The sequence below is a fragment of the Salmo salar genome, chromosome ssa18 (assembly GCF_905237065.1).
Source record: "Salmo salar chromosome ssa18, Ssal_v3.1, whole genome shotgun sequence".
Classification (NCBI taxonomy): Eukaryota; Metazoa; Chordata; class Actinopteri; order Salmoniformes; family Salmonidae; genus Salmo; species Salmo salar.
In genome coordinates, this window is record NC_059459.1 from 14,506,209 (window position 1) to 14,529,910 (window position 23,702).

General features: G+C 42.7%; 1 protein-coding gene across 1 annotated transcript in view; it reads left to right on the top strand.

Moving 5' to 3' along the window:
* Positions 1–23,702, top strand: part of LOC106576683 (uncharacterized) — a 33,813-nt gene that overhangs the window by 8,171 nt on the left and 1,940 nt on the right. Inside the window, exons 2-7 of the mRNA XM_014153989.2 lie at positions 2,066–2,901; positions 11,142–11,303; positions 15,499–15,664; positions 16,507–16,640; positions 16,829–16,950; positions 23,471–23,575. Coding sequence (XP_014009464.1) covers positions 2,066–2,901; positions 11,142–11,303; positions 15,499–15,664; positions 16,507–16,640; positions 16,829–16,950; positions 23,471–23,537 — 1,487 coding nt within the window. The 3' untranslated portion in view covers positions 23,538–23,575. The remainder of the gene's footprint in view (positions 1–2,065; positions 2,902–11,141; positions 11,304–15,498; positions 15,665–16,506; positions 16,641–16,828; positions 16,951–23,470; positions 23,576–23,702) is intronic.

Consider the following 23,702-nt stretch of genomic DNA (forward strand, 5'->3'; position numbering starts at 1 on the left):
CTACGGTTTAATGTAAATGCAAGTATTGTCTTCTGATACTAATGGTAAAGTTAATGCCCACCTTGACAGCACTGAGCAACAGTATCATTTATTAATCTTTTCAAGAGGCTAACTTTGTGATCTGGAAAACCCCACATAACTTTTCCATAATACCTTGATTCACTAGCTTTGGCCAATATCGGTACATGTAAAATAATTGGGAAAATACAGACATGTTGAATGGGAAGAGACCTGAGCCAGAACCAAGTCTGATAGCATTTTAATCTTATTTGGTCCTATCATTGTTTTGGCAGAGCCGCTATCCATTCCCAAAACAATATTATCCCAACAGATTTTTTTTCTTATGAAAAACATGGGTGTGCTTTGATTTTTGTGGATTTTATTCACAGTGAAAAAAAACAAAAAACGATGGGTTTTGTTTTGTGAGAAAAAGCTGCAAACAAACATGGTAGCGGTATCTCCACCTCACATACCCCTCTGAAATTCAAACTTAATTCCATACTAAAATCATTAAATAAAGCAATAACTCATTCATTTAAAACTTCAAAAGGAGGGAACAGTATCACTGTCATGATTTATTACAACGTAATTGACTGGCTGCTTTTAAATCTGACACATCACCGTCTCCAAATAGTTTGGCAGTTGATGTTTTAATAAATCGTGGTGGTTACACCTACTTCCAATCAGTTTTGTTTACTCAGCTCAGCTCAATGACTCATTTCCTGCCAAATAGGTTTCGGGTATATAACGCAGCCTGAGCTCCTGTGAATTTCATTATTTATCATCCTACCCATGTCTCTTCCCCTCCAATCACAATGTCCGCCTGCCTCATTTCCTAACAATCAGAGATGCAATTACCCTATTGGTGTTTATACTTAAATGGCCCGGCACAACTCCTTAAGTAGGCATCATGTTAGAACCTTTTGTTTTGTTTCTGTGAGTGGTACTGGGATTCAACTTATATTGATACTCAAAATACTTTAGTTTTACTAGTCTTTTAGTTTTCACAAACATGTCCTCCAACCCCCACCCCCTTAATAAAGTTCCCTCTAAAGTGAATGTAATCACTGGATTTTTAACTTTTTAATCTCAAATGTCCATGGGCCAGACATTCAATTTAAACAGTGGGTATTCCCCAAACCTTCTTTATTGTTGAAGTTTGATCTAACAATCTACTATTATGTTATACCAGAAAGGTTTATGGGTCAGATTTGCAGCACAGGACTAAACATTTTTAATTAAGTAATACCAATATTTAAATTAAAACCTCTTCGCTGCTCAGGGATATGGTGATATGTATGTTTGTTGTTCTGGAATTCAAGGTAAGTGAAAAAAAGAATGTTTGATTGACAGCGATGAGTATCAGATTGCACGTGGCGAGAAAGCGGAGATGTCACATACGAGTGCCCCATAATGGTATTAACTGGATCTTAAGATCAAAGCTGGACAGCCCAGTGTGGAGCACTGACAAATAACGTGCCCTAGGGTATTTGTGTACCTCCGAGTTGAAGAATGCTGGATGGTATAAAACCAGTCCTCAGGTTTCACAGGAAGATCCTCAAAAACCTCTTGGATCTATGTTTTGACAGTACATCTGTGTCATTGATGGTCACAGGAATTGGACATGCAACTGTGAGTCTTTTGGAATAAAAACACCATCGTCCCGCTTACACAAGAAGAGAGAATTTTTCAAACGCTTGAGTCTACCCTCTCAACTGTGTCTTACATTTTACTCTTTGACATCCACTCTCCTTAGAAAAGAGATATTGCAATTAGGTGTTAGGGATGTTCCCAGATATTCTGTTGTCAATAAAAGTAAATTTTTTAATCTGAAAGAGTTAACTTTGAAAGAGTTAGCTTTCTGACATAATGGTATTCCGAAGCCCTTAGGGTACGGCTATGCAAAACTTGAAAACTGGCATTCACTCAAGTATTTATTTAGTATTTTATTTCATTGGGGATAACTGAGTGAAATTCAAGTCACTTGTAGGAACATTCGAAATAGGCAACTCTGGTAATGCACAAAAAAGGCTGTTTTACTAATTGTGCTTCTCATTATTCACAGGAAAGGGGGACAATGTGCTGGAAAATGAGGTTATCCTGACCAAGATGAAGCTCTTCAACAACTTCCATGAGAAGCTCCTCAACAACGCTGTTGATTCTTCATCCACTATCGCCATGTCAGTTTCTGAGCAGGACATCTCAGAGCCTGTCAAAGGCTTGGAGGGGAATGCTGACTTGGATAACATGCCTGGACAGTCCCTGATGGAGTCAAGCTCAGACTACCTGTCAAACATTTTCTCAAACTCTCAGCTTTCCAGGCTGTACAAGTTCGAGTCAGAGGACTCTGGGGTGGAACTGCCCAGTGGAACCAACTCTCCCTCCACACCCACCGGCTCGGAGCAGAGCTTTGTGGTCCACAGCCGGGAACCCTCCTATGACTCCTGTAACCTCAACACTCTTGTCCCTACCCCAGATCCACTCCCCACGTTTGACCAGTGCTCTGACACCAAACAAACAGAGGATATGAGAGACACACCATGTATGACTGCAGACAGTGCTGTGCAGGAGTGTGATATGGTGGAGTCGGGAGCTGAACTCAACACAGAAGTTGAGAGGGTAGACCTTCATATAACTGAGAAGGACATAGACATGGAGAGGGCCCAGCACACAGCCTTGAAGGACCCCACTGAGGACGGTAAAGGGGTTTCAGAGCAGCTGGGTGAGAACAAGGCTGTAACTGAGGGGGTCAACTCAGAGAACACAAAGCCCAGGAGACAGTGCTCTACAGGGCCCTGTGACGATATGACAGGGGTTGACTTTGAGCAGCGGCCTCTGAGGAAAGGCACGACGAGTGACAGCCTGGAGGAGTATATGGAGGAATGCTGCAGACTGAGTGAGGTAAAGATATCCCCCGCCCACTTGTTATTTACTCACAACCTCTTGGCTTCTCCCAGGGCTGCATGTAAGCCCAAAGATATTCCTAATGTTTTATATTCTGTTTTATGTAGTAACCATAAAGTGTTATTTATGGGGAAACTATTCCTGACACAGAGCGATGCCATAGTGCTGTTGTAGCTATGCCATCTGTGTACTTCCATCTGCAACATTAGGTCTGTTGAACAGAAGCAGGTACCTTGTGTTTCCTTTTATTTATATTTAACACATTTCCTGCTGTCTTTGTGCTTACAAAGTCAGTGAGCGACGGCAATTAGCAGGGCTTGTTTTGACTTCCTCCAAAATCGGCAGGGACTTGAGGAAAGGCCCCTTTTAGGTGGTGGACAACAAACGTCTTTACACTCCCTGTCATTATCCCTAATTACCAACCCTTCCCAGCCTCTATGTCACCAGCTAATCACAGAACCTCTAACGACAACAAGTCTCTAGGAAGCTCTCTCTATGGGCAGGAAAAGGGGGAAATTGTGTTTATTTTCGAGACAAATTATCAACATTCTCTTTGAGATTTCAAAAGAGTGCTAGATTAAAACTAAGGTGACTCAAACCTCTAAAAGACACTAAATTAGGCAATAAAGGTGTAGACCGCATCACATTATTGCAATATGAAAATGTCATACTGTTATAAGATTAAAGGGAACAATAACTCATCTTAAACCCCTCTTTATGGGTAAAAAAAGAAATACAGTATTCTCATACTGAACCTCCATGACGGCTATGACCTCAATTTAGTCCTTAGTGAGATACCTGAGCAACAAAACGCTACTTTACCCATTCATAATGGCCAGTAGAGGCATGTTCCCATAACGAAAGCTTGCCAACGAGAGCGGTGTTTTCATTCATGTTTGGAAAAAAAACAACATATTTTTCATGTTTCAAATGAGAAAACAGTGTCCTCTTGCGGTGCTGCACCTGACAGCTGTGGAGCTTTGCCAACCCATAATAACCTGTTTGATGTGCTGCTCAACTCATCACTATCAGCTCTCAGCAATGTCTTTCATACGGCGTCAAAATGCACCTTCATCTGAATGTCTTGCTGATTTTGGTTTTGAGTGGAAATGAGAATCATGATAGTGAAACAATTCATCTGACTGAAACACTTTGATGTTGATCCAAAAAAAGTGTTATTCATTTTTGAATGTTTGCATAACATTTATATTACTGTGAGAAGGCCAGTCATGGATTTAATGGAGGCAATAAGTGATACTATGTGCAACAAAAGTTAACATTTTTGTTGGCTTGAGTAAGCCTGGGACAGTTTGGTGTGCCTTCTCAAGCAAGCCAAGGTGAAAGTGATGCCCATGACATCTATGACCTTTTGACAATTTCCCAGGACACAGATGGCTATCTCTTCAGATCATATCTTGGATGACACCAGAGCTGGTAGTTGATCTCAAATCCTTTAAATGAAACATACCATTTTCATCAATCCAATATTAATTAATGAGCCAACTAATCAGTTATAGAATTTGAGGTGGCCAAACTAGAAAAACTAGGCCGGACTTCAAACCCCACATCTCTTAACAGATACTTCCCCATCACTCCCTCAAAAGACCTTTCACAACAACGTCACGTTCAAAAGACCCGGTCAAGACAAGGTTGTATTATGGCATACAGTAGGGGAATCTAAACACAGAGCCCGGTTGCATACAGGCTGAAAGGAAAGGTGGAGAGAGCATGTGTTACAGTGCGGGGGCTTTGTTTCATACTGCCGCATGTCACACAGCACCTGTTCATCTGGCTGTGGGGATATTGTCCTGGATAACCAGCCAGCTCCCCCCTTTCTCTCTCATCTGGTTCCTGCCAATCCCTGGAACCAGGGCCGGACGTCCTACCTAGACGCAAAACACAGGTGTCAAATTGCTCCAATTACTCACATATTTACCCAGATAAAGCCCCTTTGATAGTCATTAGGGCCCCTTTAACGGACCAGTCGACTGGCCGGCGGGTGGCGATTATTTTGCGGGGCCCATCCGTGCTCTACTTTAGGGGTGCATTGCTGACAGGCAGTCCGGTGGTAAAACTATTCATCATCATTGAGTTTGCTAAACAGCATTGGCACTTGGATTGGAACCAGTGCTATGGTCAGATTATATGAAAGTATAGCTCGTTGGCCATGCAAACCAGTGGTGGGTTTCGCTTTGTGAGAAGGATGCATATGAGGAAAGAACCCCATACCTACTGTAAAATACGGTGGTGGATCTTTGATGTTATGGGGCTATTTTGCTTCCACTGGTCTTGGGGCCCTTGTTAAGGTCAACGGCATCATGAACCTTAGCGAGTACCAGGAGATTTTTGCCAAAAACCTGGTTGCCTCTGACAGGAGGCTGAAACTTAGCCGCAAGTGGATCTTTCAGCAAGACAATAACTCCAAGCACACATCAACATCCACAAAGAAAAGGTTAATTGACCATAAAAATCTACATTTTGCAATGGCCATCTCAGAAAACCTGTCATTCAAATTGAGAGGTCCGTCCATAAGCGCAGACAAAGGATATCAAGGATCTGCAAAGATTCTGTGGAATGGTCTAAGATTCCTCCCTATATGTTCTCTAATCTCATAAAACGTCTTATAGAAAGGTTAAGTGCCGTTATCCTCGCAAGGTGAGGTATTGAATGGTATTGAAAACAGGGGCGCCAATCATTTTGAACCCTATCTTTGAGATTTTTTGTATTACTTGTTAAACAAAATCTCTTTCTCTGAACAACTGTATTAGTATAAAACAATATAATAAGATATTTTTCTTTGCATACAATGTCGGGCAGTATTTGTAATATTTACAACTTTATCAACGGTGCCAATCATTTTGGAACTGACTGTATTTCACCATAAAGAGAAAATGTTTATCATATGGATGTGTTTAGCTATCCGTCTGATCTCATGCGTGCAGGCCTCTATCCTTAGGGGGAACCACAGGGCATTCAAAGCATATTTCCCCTTGCTTGGCTACCCAGACTCCTTCCTCTGGCCAAACTCTATGCCACGCCCATGGACGTTAGTTTATTCTCCATTTCTTCTCCACACCGAGTATGGATCTGAGTACCTCCCTGACCCTTCACTGAATGCGAACACATTCAGGGCTGTCTGATTGGTACAGAAACCGATGGGTTGGGCCAGAGCCAGAACACGGAGGTTTTGAAATTCATTATTGGCTTTGATACTCTGATTGGTTAGAGACGATCCACCGCTGATGACTTTGTTTTGTACAACCCCCCCTAGTGCCCCTTGTCACCACAAATTACTTCAATGATGGGAGTCTCAGACCAGGGCCGGCCTGCCCAGTAAGCAAAATTAGGCAGCCGTCTATGGCGGCAGATTGACGGGGGAGGCATTTTCTAAGCTAAACTGACCAAGACGCACCTTCAACAACACATAAAACCTCACATAATTCTGCCCCAAAACATAATAAGCACAGACAGATGCCAACAGATGCCAACATCTTTTGGATGTCTTTTTTTTATCCTGTCCGGACGTCTTTTTTTGTGCGTTCAGGACCAGCCTCGAACCAATTATAGACGTCTATGTTTGGTTCAGATTTGGTGTGGTCAGACCAGACTTGATTTAAACGTCTACGGACTGTGATTTTTGTTCCGGTCTGGACAAAATCTTAACCAATCATAGACATCAATGTTTGGCTCAGATTTGGTCCGGTCTGGACAGGCCTTGATTTGGTCCAAAAATAGACATCTATAAATGACGTCTTTCAATTTTCATTCAGAACTGAAAATGAACCTGATTTCAACATCTGGAAAATGTATATTTTAAACATCCGGAAAATATGTATTTTCACCTTTAATTCAGAACCTAAATGTCTGGAAAATACTTGCTTTAGACGTCTTTTCAACAACATTTTGCTTACTGTGAATATTCTATATATGTGGGGAATACGAGGGCAGCACATTTTTCTCTCTCCCCTAGGGGTGGCAGAACAGCCAGGAAGTATGTTGCGAACAACAGAGCAGCGGAAAGAATTTTGTTTGAGTCGTCAGGCTATATTTCCCCCTCTGTTGAAGGCTGTGTGGAACACTGGGAAATATGATGTCATAAAAGAATGAAGACGAGGGGAAAGACGGCAAGCCCTGCTAATTGAAATGGTGGTCCTGTCGAATTCCACAGCTGCAGCCCATAAGCTTGCACACGATATACAGTACTAAACACACTTTCTATGGGCTTCATATTCATTCCACTGATTCATCTATTTATGATTTACTGACCTGTGTTTATCGTGGTGCTCAAGACATCTGTAGAGTATGTGATAGGTGCTGTAAATAATATTTAAGCCCAATGCCAGGGATTGCAATGGGCCATACATTACTGATATAGCTGCTGAATTTATGGTAGACACCCAAGTACTTCCATGGGTTATTGTTGGCAGGTAGTAAGACAAACTTAGGTAGACCAGAGTCTTAGTGAGGTGTTGTTGGGGGCTAACAAAGAGAGGTAGCTAGCATCATTGGGGTTGTTAATCTCATCACTGACCCATATTGGCATTATGCCATACATTCTGTCTCTCTGTAAATCCTCAAGACCCCCTTTTCCTGTCAGCACAGACACACAGTGTGTTCCCCATAGAGTGCCAATGGAGATATACAACCTCTCCCTAGATTGTGTGTGCTGAAAACAAATGGGTCTTCCGGACAGAAAACCAGTAAACGTGTACAGCACGTATCATTCTCCCTATCTCTGTGTGTACCTCACATCTGAGACCACATTCCTTTCTAACACTGTCATGTTTAGGAAAGTATTTTTGATGTGGCAGACACAGTGGAAATCTCCAGAACCAAGGCCTGAGGAGAGCCTCAGTTCTTCACAACAATCTTTGATATCAGCATATCGTGCTCACATTTTCTATGTTTAGCTCGAAAAATATGAAAATCCTCAAACTCCTCAAATGTTTCTCACTGTCAAGGCAACGGTTGGTCTTGTGTATTGGCTTCGGAAAATACTTGTCCATAGGTCTCATTTTAACAAATGCACCTCTCCTCTCTCTCTACGTCACACTTTCACAACTTTGAAGGAAAGGTGCCAAGTGAGAACTCATTCTCTAACTAGGCCAAAGCCTGGCATTCTATCTGCTAGCCAGCGATTCCCACATTTGAAACATTGTTACCCCCTCACAACCTATGGGGCCAGAAGAAGCTCTGAAAAAGGGTGGGGGCATTCCTGGACCCCGAGTGGTGATAAAAATCAGTCCCACCCTGCGTCCATCACCGCCGTAGCCGATCTGAGTAAGGCTACGGGGCCAGACGGAATACCAGGACGCTTACTCAGAGCATGCGCTGACCAGCTGGCAAGTGTCTTCACTGACATTTTCAAACTATCCCTGACCCGGTCTGTAATACCAACTTGTTTCAAGCAGATCATCATAGTACCCATGCCCAAGAACGCCAAGGTAAACTGCCTAAATGATTATCGCCCGTAGCACTCATATCTATAGCCATGAAATGCTTTGAAAGGCTCACATTTACACCATCATCCCAGACACCCTGGGCCCACTCCAATTCACATACCACTCCAACAGATCCACAGATGATGCAATCTCTATTGCACTCCACACTGCCCTCATCCACCTGGACAAAAGGAATATGTAGGAATGCTGTTCATTGACTACAGCTCAGCATTCAACACCATAGTCCCTCCAAGCTCAGTATCCAAGCTGGGGAACCTGGCACTTAATATCTCCATCTGCAACTGGATCCTGGACTTCCTGACAGTCCGCCCCCAGGCGGAGCGTAGACAACAATCCATCTGCCATGCTGACCATCAACACCGGGGCCCCTCAGGGGTGTGTGCTCATGTCCACATCACTAAGGAATTAACATGGTCCACACACACCCACACAGTTGTAAAGAGGGCACGACAGCGCCTCTTCCCCCTCAGGAGGCTGAAAAGATTTGTCATGGGCCCTCAGATCCTCCAAACGTTCTACAGCTGCACCATTGAGAGCATCTTGACTGGCTGCATCGCTGCTTGGTATGGCAACTGCTTGGGCGGATTGCAGAGGTCTTGAAAAAGAAGGGTCAACACTGCAAATATTGACTCTTTGCATCAACTTCATGTAATTGTCAATAAAAGCCTTTGACACTTATGAAATGCTTGTAATTATACTTCAGTATTCCATAGTAACATCTGACAAAAATATCTAAAGACACTGAAGCAGCAAACTTTGTGGAAATTAATATTTGTGTCATTCTCAAAACTTTTGGCCATAACTGTATACATAGCTACCTCAATTACCTCATTACCCTGCACATCGTCTCGCTACTGGTACTCCCTGTATATAGCCATGTTATTTTTACTCCTCATTGTTATTCATTATTCACTGTATTTATTCCTCACGCCACTATTTCAATTATTTTTTATCTTTAACTGCATTGTTAAAAAAGGCCCCGTAAGTAAGCAACTCACTGTTATTCTACACTTATTGTTTACAAAGCATGTGACAAATAAAAATTGATTTGAAGACTGTTACCTGTCTCATATCCTCGGCCCATGACTTACTGTGTGTGAGGAGGAATCTCCTCCTTATCTTAATGAGCCCCTGTAAAACAGAGCTGGGATGGCCAGGCTACAGGCCAGACTAAAGGAACAGGCACCTGATCACTGTCCACCCGACTGATCATCGCTGAGGCCCTGGTCAGGCACCTGCATGTCTGGGGAGATAAGGGGAGAGCCAGGACAGTACTGGACTTCTCCATGAGTCATTGACAAATGCTTTAAAACCACTGTCATGAGTAGCCGGTCAAGACTGTGTGTAATGGGCAGAAGGTTCCTATTTCCGTCAGAGGAAAGGAGTGATTTCAGTTCTCCTGACTGTTATGAATTTGTGTCCCATTGTTTGGCCTGCGTTTCCATTAGTGGACAGGTTCCTTACTGGAGTTTCACAGAAGTTGCACGGAAAAGTCTTCTGGGGGGAGAAAGGCTTCGAACTGAGCTTACTTCCTGCTTTTGTTGGGACACTGTGTGAAATGTGGATGATTGTATAAATATTTGCTCAAAATGTCCTTTTCATATTTCTGCAAACGTGAACATCTGCGCCTCTCGGGCTAACGGTCACACCATAAAACAAACATACAAACAATGGCACACAGCCATGTCTTTGTGTTCCCACACCAGTGCGGTCATAAGTTTGAACAAAATCGGCAATCACTTAACTTCTGCTCCAACCCTCTTAAAAGGCACTGCGTCTGTTTTCCCAGACCTTTTACTTACCTATTTCCATTTGGCCTCGTAAGCAATATGTTGACATCACCATGTTTAAGATGAACATCTTCGTGACTACCATGGGAATATAACAACCAGCCGCCACTGCCATCAATCAAACGACTACAAACGTATGCACTGCCACTATGGTATGACGAGAGATTATGCAATACAGTCAGGATGAGGCTAGACCCTAAGATAAATACATATGAGTCGCATAATCCCTTCCAGACTCGACTCCTCCTGGTCAATGTTGACATGAAGCTCGGGAAAGACTTAGTGGCCCACGGCAGCAGGGGAATGCATTTAGTAGTAAAACAAACTCAAACGATATGGTTAACAGGTAACAAGTCGTAAAATATCCCATAGGAACATTCCTGTTTAGATAAAAAGGTAATGAAATAAAAATGTGTTGAATACCAGAGAGGACGGATACCCTCCCCAGCAGGTTACATCATCTAACGTCACCCTCTTGTTAAATCCACTGATCCTCTCAGGCATATGATGCGGCACCTTTAAGGTGATGTTATGACTGGACCCAAGAATGTTTTTTTTTTTAATCACACATTAACTTTTTGGGTGGATTAGGGACCAGTCAATGGTTTAGCCTTTTATCAGGCATGACAAAGGAATGACAGAGTGATATAAACCACTGGAATCATTTGACCGTTTACCTCAACAATAGATTACAGCTCTCTCTCTCTCTCTCTCTTCCCCTCATAAAAACACTCAGTTCAATTACCTACAAGCAGTAGCCCAGTAAATCCCATTGCTTACTGGTTACTGGTTTACATTGTAAAGATAAGGAACTATACAAACAACACATTCTTACAACCTTTCCTCAGAGAACATGTGGTAGTGTCTTGAAACAAAATCTGTACATTTCACATCTAGTTCTCAACCGTAAAAGTTAAATTGGCAGCCCTACAGAGCCCTATGACCTCACTAAGCTCACCAAACCCTCCTCCCTTTGGTTCCTCAGGTCCACCAGGCCAGCTCCAACCCCCTGGGCTCCGGACTGGGCTACCTGGAGCACATCTGCCAGCTCATCGAGAAGATTGGTCAGCTCCAGGAGCACAACCTCAGGCTGCAGAAGCAGATCTGTGGTCTGCAGAAGGATGGAAAGATGACTAAGAACAAAGAGGTGAGTCACATACTGTACAGACAGTACTATACAGTATCATCATCAGCATACTCACACGGTGAGTGCTGGTCATTGGTGGGCACCCTGAGAAGAATCTCCATTAGGTTAAAGCATCTAGATTGGATTTATTGTCTTAAAAAATACAAAAAAATTGCGTCTTATCAAAAATAGGCTTCCGCCATATTGCTTTTACATAACATATTCAGTCTTGTCAGATCAGGGAGGGCGAAGAAGGGGGAAGCACTGAGATAAAGCTTGTTTATGGCCAAACCATCCCTCTCAATGAGTTAACAACGTGAATGTTCTTAACGTTAAGGTATTATGATTTATCTCATTTACGAAGCTCCTAAAACTGTTGTAAAAACATTGTAAAAGGCCACTGTAGGTAGTGTAGGACAGACCCAAGATCCTCGATCTTTGATTTGGAGTTGACTGCTGTCCAGCTGGTGCAGAGATAGCCATACATGCCTTGAAGTGAGTGATTATGACCCACAGGGACGGACTGGCCAATTTTGGTCCATCTTTAGCCCAGCGGGCCTGTTTAAATTGGGATTTTAGTGCAGACCGATCATTATTGGGCCTATAATGGGGGCATCAAGGAAAATGAATTGGCCGATGTGGGGGCCTCGAGACAAAAATAATGGTCCGGTATGAGGGCCTCAAGGAAAAGAAATTAGGGGTGTGTTAGACATGCCACGGACGATTTCTGGTCTCAGTACGTCCTTGCTCACTCATGCTGTCCCAGTGTACATTTAGCTGTTTCCAGAATGGCAGTGGGATGAAAGTGGATGAAAGTGTACTTAATAAATAGAACAGCTGGGTCCAGCAATCTTCAAACATCTGAGGCACACATTTAGGAAAGTCCTTATAGCATGGCACAGAGACACCTTTATGTTTATATCAATGTAATTGATAACAAGTGTCAGGGGCTTTTCCTGCCACCTGTTTAAAGAGAGAGCAGAGGAGTTTGGGTCTGTGGCTGGGACAATGGCGCATCATTCATGATGATAACTAGACCACCTGAAAAATCAACATCTGAACCACAGCAACATCATACAAACAAGATGATTTACCAGAATTGAAAAATAAATAAAGATTTATCAGTTTATATCTGAAATGATGTCCATGTTAGCTAATCATATTCTGTAGCTGTAATATCACAGCTATTCAAAATTAGATATAGATAAAGGTTCAAACAAATGTGGCTATGAAAATGCACAAAGGCAAGGCCAACGTCAGCATTAAAATAGGGCAGATTCTGTTTTTTGTTTCTCTGTAGTAAGCACCATTTAGAGTAGCATTCCAGTAAACTCTCATAAAATAGCTAAAAGTCTTCTCAGTTAACAATGTATAACCTATAAAATCCCCAGGCCAGCTCTCCTCACTCTTGCTTTCCGTTCCCAAACAGGATGAATAAATTGGCTCTGAATGTAATCTTACCAACGCCAGAGAGAGAAAATACCATTGGTTATTTATGGATTTAAAAAAAAGTTGTGCCGTTGTTTTAAAGAATCTGTATGGTAATAACATGGGAACATGGGTGGAAATTAATAGAATAGAAAATTAGGAATGTAGAGTTTAGAGTCCTAACACCACCTCAATTTTATGTTTCAGTATCGGTTGAACCCAACTCAACAAGTGTTCATAGTTAGTCTTTCGGAATCAGCTCAACACAAGAAAAAAACCTGAACTTGGATTTGAAAAACAACAACCCAGGCACTAGATTTGGGTGACACCTTATTGCATTGTATTCAACTTTGCCCCCTCTCTTGTGACATTTGCCTGTGCTTCTAAAGAAAAGTACTTTGGCATTGTGTGGATGTCTCGCTTTCCTTTTGAGACTTTGGCACAATACCGGAGCGGCTACGTTCAGGGGGTTTCAGAGTGCTTGTTCCAAACTAGCTCTGTCAGTTTGGGCCTGGGGGCCGGAAAAGCTTTCCACTGAAGCAAAGGGTGAGCCCAGCAGGAGCCTACACTTCAAAGTCTTCAAAGAGAGAGAGAGAGAGACAGTGAGAGAGGGACAGTGAGAGGGACAGTGAGAAAGGGGCATTGAGAGAGGGACAGTGAGAGAGATCCCAAAAAGTGCTCATTCAAAAACAACTACATGCTCTCTAACAAAAACCCTCTTCAACAATCTTAGCAGGACTTACAATTCTTTAAGGTCACCAAATTCTGATATGATTTTACCTCGATGATTATAATTTTCCATTCAAATGTAAGATACACGGACATAATGTGGGTGTCATTCTCTCTGGGCCCAATCCAGTCTTGAAAGATGTGCACACGATTTTCAGATGGTTTTGAGGACCACCCCAGCTGTCCTCCCAAGCGTTTAGTAATAATTTCCCCTGCTGTGAGTGTTTCTATGTTTAGGCCACAAGCTGAAACATGTAGATGACACATCAAAAGGATGAGCAAGTCAGCTGGGGCACATCTAAGCCCCATGAATGGTGGTGCTGACACCTATGGTTCCCTGTGCCTAGGCCCATCTACCTGACCTTTCACATCAGCACCAGGGTCACTGCTGGGCTCATTATAAACACAGAGACCCAGACAATTGTATTAGAGCCAACCTACCCCAACCAGGGTGGTTTGGGGTTTCTTACGATCAGTCAGATGAACTGAGATGCACAAAAACATATCTAGAATAAATGCTAGAGTGGAAGAAAACTTTAATCAAGTTTCTAATGTGAGCAATGAATGTGAGCTCACTTGTTAGGCCTCAAGCTCCCCTTTTCCTTATTCTAAAATAAGTACTACCTCAGACAAAGGAGCCGTCCGAAGGCTGTCCCTGGGTTATTGAGAAACGGGATGTGATGAAGGGAACATTCCAGAGCCGGAGTGTTCTGGACCTTCCCTTTTCCCCTGAGTGCACAGAGACATAATGCCTCCAACAGTTTAATCCTCTTCTGTTGGTCAGAGGTCAAATGCCTGGTGTGGGCGGCCCTCTGAGTCCCCAAAGGTGGGAGCTGCCTCCTTCTAAGGGCTAAGTACACACAGATGGGGTGGTCCTTGGAGAGGGCAAAGACCACCCCTTCTCAGTAGAGGGGGTGTCTTCACAGAGGGGAGAGTGTGGTTGTGGGTCCAGCGGGGATATCAGACTGTGGTCAAAGTTCAGTAAAAACTAAAACAAAGCAGTGGAGCAGGACTTCAGTGGTCATTCATCATGCCATGCTTACCCATTTTTCGCTATTAACGTCCAGTGGTTGCATAACAGGCCATTCAGAGTCCAAATAAGGAATTCCGGGAGAGAGCACTGTCCAGAGATTATGTTATTTTAGTGTAGAGTTTGCACCATGTATCCAGGGTAGAGGTAACTTCAGTGCGGAGAATGAAATTATTTTGCACCAGATTAGGAAATGACTTCATCTAATGAGTCACTTGGGTTACAGCTCTGGGTTCTGAAGTTGTGCAGGTGGCGAGTGTGTAACATTCACGTGATGAAAAATCCCCCTACTGTAAAAGTGACACTGCAAGTTTGATTGTTAACAATGAAGCAGGAAAAAACAACTCTCGTCTCCAGGCTTTTATCTTATTCCATTTATGCTACTGCCAGGCATCTGCGTGGTTTGAACTTCAACAGGATTTTACGGTAGCGTTGATGTGACGTCCAGAGTTTCCTCAGCTGGGATAAACGGATGAGAACATTTTCCAACTCTAAACAATGACTCGGAAAGTCTCTCTGATTTTTCTATGAACTAACATACATGTATAGCGCACATGTCGTAGGCTTACGAGTAAAAATAGCTAGGCCTACTTTGGATAAGTTGATGTAGAGTTTTAAAGTACATTTTTTTTTAGGTTAGGTTGCCATAAATCCAACTCAATCTTGAAAAGAAATAGGAAAATACACACTATGTATGAAAACAACAAATCAGGTTATTACGTTAAAGTAAGTTTAAAATAGTAAAACATACTCAGATATCACATAACATTTTGGCAGCATAGAAGGCCCAAAACTGCAAGATTGTGATGGCCAAAGCACATTTTCAGTCTTTGTAACAGGTGGTTGCTGTCTGAGTCAAGTAAGTACTGTTGGAGGACCTTTGACCCACGAGCGAGAAAAACAGTAAAACAAGATTCTGATTGCAAATACATTTAATATGCAGTGTTTTCTCCAAGATCATTGTTTTGATGTGGTGGTTTGTCCCTCCTACTCACAGTCCTGTACCCTCTCTTCCTGTCTGTCCACCAGGACTTCTTCCTGCAGCACTGTAGCTGTGGAATGGCCGACCTGGCCTTTCAGGAGCAGAAAAGACATTCCAGGAGTGAGTTCCTGACCACCTCCATGAGTGGCACCCTCTCTGACCTCTCCACCATCCCTGAGGTCACACGTCCCACAGGACTCACAGCCATGAGAGGTGAGTTAACTGCTTAATAACACAATAACAACCCATAATCAACATCCAGTCAACTCTCCTCACTCAAAATCCAATAAATATTCCATACATTCTCAAAAAGTGTTTTTGTCGCAGTTCGACAGTCATTTCATCAGATGTTTTCGACGCAACCCTTTCGTTCCCTTCTGAAAACCACAGTGTATTATTTCATTGGCAGGTAGATTAGCACGCCTCATTCAGTCACACACAACGACATAAGGCCGAATTAAAATGAATGTTTCCCCAGATCTAATGGGTTTATTAAAACATTATTAGTGAATCTTAGGTTTCAAAACGTGACCGGGTGACACCCAAGGTGTGTTTTCGCCTTATCATCATCTCACATAACATTCCAAGCAATGCTAGTCACCCAGCAACAGAGTCATTTCGCCAAATGTTTTTACCCTCCTGTTTTCGTGAGGGTCACATTCCCGCAGGTTGGCGGGTGACAGTACGGTGGTCCAGAGAAGACCGCTAAATTCTTACTTGAGCAGGAGAGGGAAATTCCTGGCATTCTGCATATGGAAGGAACATATAACGTACCATGGATTTAGGAATTTATTGCTCCTCCAATAGACAGGATTCTGGAAACTGGAGCTGGGAAGTAGGGGGATGGCAAATGGTCCTCCCTGTACTGCGATAACAGATTGAGGGGGTGGGGAGGTTGAGTGGGAAGTGGTGCCAGGGCGAAAACAGGGGGTCCTCTGGGACAGCTGATTCACATCACCATGTGTCATAGTAGTCTTCCCCCACGATGAGTATTCAGTGGTTCCAGCCCTCATGACACTAATTCATATCACATCTCTCTCTCCTTCTCTCTATAGAGAGTGACCAGGGTGGATGCCAGCCCCTGGTGCCCCTTTGTAGGAGTGGCCTGAATCGGAGGAGCTACACAGAGGGAGAGACACGCTCCTATCTCTTTGACAGTACAGAGGGTCTCTCTGCCCCACACAGACGGGTGAGTCACAAACATCCCTCCTCTGACTCACTGGGCTGTGCACAACAGCCTCAACCCCTGTTTGCGGTCCAAATATGTACATCTGCACAACACAATGTTACAGTATATTTAAAAACACACTGTCCTATCCAAACAGTGGGGAAATAACCTATTTTTTAACGCTGAGATATGTGTGTTTGGTTGTGTAGCTGAGTGAGAACTACACATGGGGCAGAGTGAAGGATCTGGTGAAGAAGACCAAGCTGAGAAACCAGAGCAGACTGGGACAGACATCTACCTCCCTGAAGAGATCCTGTCCACAGCTCTACTGGTGAGGACCTCTCAAGAAACTCTGAAGTCTATTCTAAAAATACTGTATTTCTTACTACAGTATTTACAGTACAGTATTTCTTAAACACACAAAGAAACATTAGGATTACCACGTTGGAAATGTGCACAAAACATAACAATCAGTACTTGGCTGTTGTCTCAACTTGTCGGCTATTTGAGATTGTCTGTTCTAGCTGAAGAAACTAAAAAAAGGTCACTAAAGATAACAGTTGGAGCTTGTTGGTCCTTCAAAGTTGTGTGAACATCTTGAACTGATCATGATACAAGAACAGAGGTCAAGTTGTAATTAATCACAGCTCTCTTTAGTTTCATCATCTTTTAAATCCTTTAGTCTTTGTAGAAAGAGGAGTTCAGACTGTCATTGGCAGTAGGTCATGGGTTGTGTTTGTAGAATGACTCAACTCCTGCTTTCTAGAAAGAAAAACACTGAAAATGTCCGACCAACTGATATCATGTTGCCATCTAGAGATAATTACTTAAAGCTACAATACGTCATTTTTTGGGCAAAATTTGCATCGAAACGTGAGGTATACAGTACCAGTCAAAAGTTTGGACACACCTACTCATTCCAGGGTTTATTTCTTTTTACTATTTTCTACATTGTAGAATAATAGTGAAGACATCAAAACTATGAAATACATAACCAAAAAATGTGTTAAACAAATCAAAATACACTGCTCAAAAAAATAAAGGGAACACTTAAACAAAACAATGTAACTCCAAGTCAATCACACTTCTGTGAAATCAAACTGTCCACTTAGGACGCAACACTGATTGACAATACATTTCACATGCTGTTGTGCAAATGGAATAGATAACAGGTGGAAATTATAGGCAATTAGCAAGACACCCCCAATAAAGGCGTGGTTCTGCAGGTGGTGACCACAGACCACTTCTCAGTTCCTATGCTTCCTGGCTGATGTTTTGGTCACTTTTAAATGCTGGCGGTGCTTTCACTCTAGTGGTAGCATGAGACGGGGTCTACAACCCACACAAGTGGCTCAGGTAGTGCAGCTCATCCAGGATGGCACATCAAGGCGAGCTGTGGCAAGAAGGTTTGCTGTGTCTGTCAGCGTAGTGTCCAGAGCATGGAGGCGCTACCAGGAGACAGGCCAGTACATCAGGAGACGTGGAGGAGGCTGTAGGGGGGCAACAACCCAGCAGCAGGACCGCTACCTCCGCCTTTGTGCAAGGAAGAGCAGGAGGAGCACTGCCAGAGCCCTGCAAAATGACCTCCAGCAGGCCACAAATGTGCATGTGTCTGCTCAAACGGTCAGAAACAGACTCCATGAGGGTGGTATGAGGGCCCGACGTCCACAGGTGGGGGTTGTGCTTACAGCCCAACACCGTGCAGGACGTTTGGCATTTGCCAGAGAACACCAAGATTGGCAAATTCGCCACTGGCGCCCTGTGCTCTTCACAGATGAAAGCAGGTTCACACTGAGCACATGTGACAGACGTGACTGTCTGGAGACGCCGTGGAGAACGTTCTGCTGCCTGCAACATCCTCCAGCATGACCGGTTTGGCGGTGGGTCTGTCATGGTGTGGGGTGGCATTTCTTTGGGGGGCCGCACAGCTCTCCATGTGCTCGCTAGAGGTAGCCTGACTGCCATTAGGTACCGAGATGAGATCCTCAGACCCCTTGTGAGACCATATGCTGGTGCGGTTGGCCCTGGGTTCCTCCTAATGCAAGACAATGCTAGACCTCATGTGGCTGGAGTGTGTCAGCAGTTCCTGCAAGAGGAAGGCATTGATGCTATGGACTGGCCCGCCCGTTCCCCAGACCTGAATCCAATTGAGCACATCTGGGACATCATGTCTCGCTCCATCCACCAACGCCACGTTTCACCACAGACTGTCCAGGAGTTGGCGGATGCTTTAGTCCAGGTCTGGGAGGAGATCCCTCAGGAGACCATCCGCCACCTCACCAGGAGCATGCCCAGGTGTTGTAGGGAGGTCATACAGGCACATGGAGGCCACACACACTACTGAGCCTCATTTTGACTTGTTTTAAGGACATTACATCAAAGTTGGATCAGCCTGTAGTGTGGTTTTCCACTTTAATTTTGAGTGTGACTCCAAATCCAGACCTCTATGGGTTGATAAATTGGATTTCCATTGATTATTTTTGTGTGATTTTGTTGTCAGCACATTCAACTATGTAAAGAAAAAAGTATTTAATAAGAATATTTCATTCATTCAGATCTAGGATGTGTTATTTAGTGTTCCCTTTATTTTTTGAGCAGTGTATATATTTTATATTTGAGATTCTTCAAAGTAGCCATCCTTTGCCTTGATGACAGCTTTGCACACTCTTGGCATTCTCTCAACCAACTTCATGAGGCAGTCACCTGAAATGCATTTTAACTAACAGGTGTGCCTTGCTAAAAGTAAACATTTGGAATTTCTTTCCTTTTTAATGCGTTTGAGCCAATCAGTTGTGTTGTGACAAGGTAGGGTTGGTATACAGAAGATAGCCCTTTTTGGTAAAAGACCAAGTCCATATTATGGCAATAACAGCTCAAATAAGCAAAGAGAAACGACAGTCCATCATTACTTTAAGACATGAAGGTCAGTCAATACGGAACATTTCAAGGAATTTGAATGTTTCTTCAAGTGCCGTCGCAAAAACCATCAAGCACTATGATGAAACTGGCTCTCATGAGGACCGCCACAGGAAAGGAAGACCCAGAGTTACCTCTGCTGCAGAGGATAAGTTCATTAGAGTTGCCAGCCTCAGAAATTGCAGCCCAAATAAATGCTTCACAGAGTTCAGGTAACAGACACATCTCAACATCAACTGTTCAGAGGAGACTGTGTGAATCAGGCCTTCATGTTCGAATTGCTGCAAAGAAACCACTACTAAAGGACACCAGTAAGAAGAAGAGACTTGCTTGGGTCAAGAAACACATGCAATGGACATTAGACCAGTGGAAATCTGTCCTTTTGATGAGTCCAAATTTGAGATTTTTGGTTCCAACCGCCGTGTCGTTGTGAGACGCAGAGTAGGTGAACGGATGATCTCCGCATGTGTGGTTCCCACTGTGAATCATGGAGGAGGTGGTGTGATGGTGTGGGGGTGCTTTGCTGGTGACACTGATTTATTTAGAATTCAAGGCACACCTAACCTCACTAGGGTAGGGGGCACTATTTTCACCTCCGGATGAAAAGCGTGCCCAAAGTAAACTGCCTGCTACTCAGGCCCAGAAGCTAGGATATGCATATAATTAGTACTCCAAAGTTTCTAAAACTGTTAAAATAATGTCTGTGAGTATAACAGAACTGAAATGGCAGGTGTAAACCTGAGGAAAATCCATCCAGGAAGTGCCATTACTTTGAAATGGCTGTTTTTCCAATGAAAGCCTATCCACTATTTAAAGGGATAGGACCCAGATTCCGTTCCCTATGGCTTCCACTAGTCTTTAGACATTGTTTCAGTCTTTAGACATTGTTTCAGGCTTTTATTCTGAAAAATTAGGGAGAATGACAACATTGAGTGAGTGGAAACTGAGATGTCCTCAGAGCTGGTTAGTGCGCATGACCGAGAGCGCGCCTTTCTTGTTTTTCTTTAATATTGACGACGCTATTGTCCGGTTGAAATATTATCGATTATTTAGGCTAAAAACAACCTGAGGATTGATTATAAACATCGTTTGACATGTTTCTATGAACTTTACGGATACTATTTGGAATTTTCGTCTGCCGCTAGTGACCGCATTTGAGCCATTGGATTACTGAACAAAATGCGCCAACAAGAGTTTTTTGAGTATAAAGAGGGACTTTATCGAACAAAACAAACATTTATGTTGTGTAACATGGAGTCTTGTGAATGCAACCATATGAAGATCATCATAGGTAAGTGATTCATTTTATTGCTATTTCTGACTTTCGTGACTAATCTACTTGGCTGGTAACTGTACGTAATGTTTTGTGTGCTGAGCGCTGTCCTCAGATAATCGTATGGTTTGCTTTCGCCGTAAAGCCTTTTTGAAATCTGACACGGCGGCTGGATTAACAAGAAGTTAAGCCTTATTTTGATGTAATACACATATATTTTCAAGAATGTTAAATATTTGAATTGAGTATTTTTGAATTTCGTGCCCTGCAATTTCACTGGATGTTGGCCAGGTGGGACGCTACCGTCCCACACCCCCTAGAAAGGCTAACCAGCATGGCTACCACAGCATTCTGCAGCGATACGCCATCCCATCTGGTTTGCGTTTTGTGGGACTATCATATGCTTTTCAACAGGACAATGTCACACCCCCAGGCTGTGTATGGGTTATTTCACCAAGAAGGAGAGTGATGGTGATGCATCAGGTGACCTGGCCTCCACAATCACCTGACCTCAACCCAATTAAGATGGTTTGGGATGAGTTGGACAGTAGAGTGAAGGAAAAGCAGCCAACAGGTGCTCAGCATATGTGGGAACTCCTTCAAGACTGTTGGAAAGCATTCCAGGTGAAGCTGGTTGAGAGAATGCCAAGAGTGTGCAAAGCTGTCATCAAGGCAAAGGGTGGCTACTCAAATTATAAAATGTATTTCGATTTGTTTAACACTTTTTTGGTTACTATATGATTCCATATGTGTTATTTCATAGTTTTGATGTCTTCACTATTATTCTACAATGTAGAAAATAGTACAAATAAAGAAAAACCCTGGAATGAGGAGGCGTGCCCAAACTTTTGACTGGTATTGTAAATCTGTCATTCTCATTGAAAGCAAGTCTATTTTTACATTTCAGTCATTTAGCAGACGCTCTTATCCAGAGCGACTTACAGTAGTGAATGCATACATTTCATTTCATACATTTTTTTGTACTGGCCCCCCGTGGGAATCGAACCCACAACCCTGGCGTTGCACACACCATGCTGGCGTTGCAAACACCATGCTCTACCAACTGAGCCACAGGGAAGTTGTATATCTGCTCTGTGTGTGCTATTTCTATGCTGCCCGTTTTTAAGTTTTGTTTTTGCGTCTTTTACCCTCGGTTTTGTACAAAATACAATATTTTTGCTTATGGAAAATATATTTCACAGCGGTTTCGATGGTACAACAACTCTCTATACTATACTTGCTTGTTTTGTCACATAAACGGAAATTAGGCAAACTAATAGAATTTTAGCAACCAGGAAATGCAATCTGGTCTCAGAGCATTTCGTATTATTCTGTAAGTAAAATCCATGTTTGGTATGGTTACATAAGACAGATGCTTACTTAAGGCAAGAACAAAAGGAGGGTGGTTTTACGGGATGGATAGGTTGTCGTATAAATTGAATGTCTTGCAACTCAAAGATCGCGAGTTAAAATCTCATCTCGGACAACTTTAGCATTTTAGCTCATTTAAAACTTTTCAATGACTTACTACTTTTTAGCTACATTGCAACTACTTAGCATGCAAGTTATATCTTCCCGTAACCCTAACCCTTTAAAATAAACTAATAAACTTAACCCTAACCCTAACACCTAGCCCAGCTAATGTTAGCCTCCTAGCCACCTAGGTAGAATTCGTAACATATTATACTTTTAGAAAATTCGTAACCTATTGTACGTTTTGCAAATACGTAACTTTAACACAAATTATAATTCACAATATTTCATACGAAATGGGTGATGGACATGCACAAATTAATACATACCATACGAAACGTAGCATATCATACTAAATGGAGTGTCTCGGATTTACGTAGAGAATAATGTGAAATGCTCTGAGACCAGGTTGGGAAATGGTGGAGCGATTTCAGCATAGTGCATCTTTAAATAAAATGACTTTAATATTGCTATTTAAATCATATATATACACCAATGTGGCTCCAACCTACCTCATTTGTTGAACAAAACACAATGTAGTACAACACTAATGAGTTCTACATAATGTCATCATGTAGTCCTATTAAAATAACAATGTACTCATTCTCTAACTGCATCATGCTGAATTCATGTGTCAGCTTTTTTTTAACACACAGGAATCTACGTCAACATAATTGGAGTACTTAAAAAAAAGAGGTAGATATTTTGGGTTAGAAAATGTTGGAAGAACCAAAACTATATGACAGGTTCTTGACAAATCATTTCAGATTTCTTTTTTTAATGCGAGTCAGTGGAAGAATTGTGGTATTCTGTTGTTTGAAGGTTGTAGAACACAGGAATCTGGTGGGAGTTGCAGGGCTTGAGGAAAGAACAGCTATTTCTTTGGCCCTTCAACCTATTCCACATGCTGGATGGGGCACTCCTCAGACAGAGGGTGGGAGCTTGGCACGGACCCAGACGATTAGCGGAGGGGTTGCCGTGTCAGGTTTGAGGTATGCTGGGAGGAGTTGGAGAATTCCCAATGTATTTCACAGTGGTCCAATGAGATATAGAGATTCTATGCATAATTTATCTAAAGGGAGACCCTCTCTTGGAAATATATGCATGTGGAAAAAAAACATCCTGGTCTCAACCAGCTCATTGTAACAGCATTGGAGCACACCAATAACAATGCCCAATTTCCCTACAGCCCTGACCTGGGACCAGTGGAACTATCAGGAAGAAACAGGAACTCCATGGTCGCCTTGGGCCATTAGAAGAAACTGGACTTCCAGTGGCCCCAATAACAAAGAAGGTACACAAAGTTCGGAAACATTCAAAATATTGCTAACATGTTGGAAGCACCCTGTGAACGTACAAGTACAACTAATATAGCAGCTATCATATGATTAATGGTCAGCGTATCTTAAAGCTATCCATAG